Source organism: Choloepus didactylus, chromosome 6 (genome assembly GCF_015220235.1).
Source record: "Choloepus didactylus isolate mChoDid1 chromosome 6, mChoDid1.pri, whole genome shotgun sequence".
Classification (NCBI taxonomy): Eukaryota; Metazoa; Chordata; class Mammalia; order Pilosa; family Megalonychidae; genus Choloepus; species Choloepus didactylus.
In genome coordinates this window covers 29,010,400-29,012,519 of record NC_051312.1, presented here as the reverse complement: position 1 = coordinate 29,012,519, position 2,120 = coordinate 29,010,400, and the positions used below count along the sequence as shown (strand labels likewise).

At 36.7% G+C, this 2,120-nt stretch overlaps 1 protein-coding gene across 1 annotated transcript; it reads right to left on the bottom strand.

The window, feature by feature from the left end:
* Window positions 1–466: 466 nt before the first annotated feature.
* Window positions 467–1,396, bottom strand: LOC119536847 (olfactory receptor 4P4-like). The gene has a single exon (XM_037839565.1). It carries the CDS (start codon window positions 1,394–1,396, stop codon window positions 467–469), a length of 930 nt encoding a protein of 309 aa, XP_037695493.1.
* Between the last annotated feature and the right edge of the window lie 724 nt (window positions 1,397–2,120).

The following is a 2,120-nucleotide window of genomic DNA, read 5'->3' as shown; positions in this document are numbered from 1 at the left end:
GATCGCCATGTTCTTCCTCCTGCATGCCAGCCTACCACGTTTCTGGCTGTGTGCCCTATCTTGCAAGATTGTAAATAAATTCTTTTCTCTTCCAGAACTGTGTGAGCTTTTATTCCCTTACAGGTACCGCTTTATTTCCAACAGGAAGATTTCTGATTAACATGTGAGAAGGCTCAATTTTAATCCAAGGAAAATAGGTTCCATACAAATTTTGGGATAAGAGAGAGACATGATTATGGTTGTGCTTTAAAAATTCCTTCTGGTTTTCTTCAAACCCAAATGGTTAAACCAGTAACTAGTTAGAGCCTTTCAAGTGAGATTGCTGTGCAAATAAAAGAAATTTGATCCTTTAGCTCATGTAAATTAACAGGTCATTTAAAACAGCTACCAAAGAAAGATTAAAATACATTCTCATGGTAATTCCACTGAGATTACAAGATTAGAAATGCCATGAATATCAAGGAATTTACTTTAATTCTGAACATGCCATATGAAAACATTCCTTCCGCATGGCAATTTTCATCTCAGCATTTCTCAGGGAATAAATGAGAGGATTTAACATGGGAGAAATCACAGTGTAAAACACAGAGATTTCCTTGTCCTTGTTCTCACTACCAGCAGGCAGAGCATAGGTATAGATACAGGGCACAAAAAACAAAACTACAACCATTACATGAGAGCTACAGGTTGAGAGAGCTTTGCGTCGCCACGTAGAGGAGCGTGTCCTAAGATTGTACAGTATGTTTATGTAAGATGCCACCAGGACAAGGAACACTACAATCAACACAATGCCTGAATTAATGATAGCTAAGATATTGACAACATGAATATCTTTGCAGACCAGTTTCAAAAGAGGCTTCACATCACACATGTAATGATTGATCTCATTAGGGCCACAGAAAGGTACATTGAGGACCATGAGCAGAAGAGCAATTGAGTGCCAAAAACCCAAGCCCCAGGCCACCAAGATCAGTGTGTTGCACCTCTGCCAGTTCATGATGACCATATAGTGCAAGGGCTTCACAATGGCAACATAGCGGTCAAAAGCCATAGACACTAAGATGAATACTTGCACACCTGCAAGCAAGTGGCCACAGAAGAGCTGGATCATACAAGCACTATAGGATATGATTTTTCTCCCTGCAGCTAAGTCTCTGATTAGCCTGGGAACCACATTGGAGGTGAAGAAGAGGTCCATGAGGGAGAGGTGGCAGAGGAAGTAGTACATAGGTTGTTCAATTAGATGGCTGCAGGTGATTGTGTGTAAGATGATGAAGTTCCCCAGTAAGACTGCCAAGTAACAGAGCAGGAACAAGAAACAGAAGAGCAGCTCAATTTGCTTATTCTCCCATAGTCCCAAGAAGACAAATTCAGTGACATTGTTCTGATTTTCCATGAAGAGGAGAGTTCAGAGTACAGAAAAGGGAGTCATTTTATCTGAAATAATATGGAAATTAATATTAAAGGTTAGTAGTATTTTTACCATTGTATATTTCTAAATTGAGGCATGACATTGTTTGTAGTGGTTTTATTACAGGATTAATCATTTCAGTGTTTTATAGATTAGGCTATTATTTTCATGTCAAATGGTATTTAGTGGGAGTATATTTTATTCCTGTTACTTTTGCAAATAATTTGCATGCATATAACAACACAATGAGTTAGTAATTACTGTCCTTATACTCATTTTGCAAATGAAGAAATTAAAACAAAAAGTATTCAAATAATTACAGTAAATCACTTAGATATTAAGCAGCAGACCTAAGTAATGAACATCTGTCTGATTCCAGCTTCCATGCTCTTTGCAGATAATTTACATTATCCACAGGCCAATAGTATTCCAGATGTTTTCCATCTCTGTAATGAAAAGTGGTCTTTATCTATCTTTTCTACTAACTCCCTGTGGATTTTTAAGCAATTCCCTACCTTCACTATACTATATATAATTTATTTACACAGACCCAATCTCATGTTAAAATTCAATACATGTAGTTAAACTCATGATTCTTTGAATTTAAAAAAAAAGAAGTCTCTTAATAATGTAAGAGAAATAACATGAATCAATTGTTAATATTCAGTGAAAATTGTTGGATTCAGCTTCAATACATGGACAGACTGAA

Excerpts from the sequence above, each read along its gene's own strand:
- LOC119536847 (XM_037839565.1), bottom strand. The coding sequence starts at position 1,396 with ATGGAAAATCAGAACAATGTCACTGAATTTGTCTTCTTGGGACTATGG.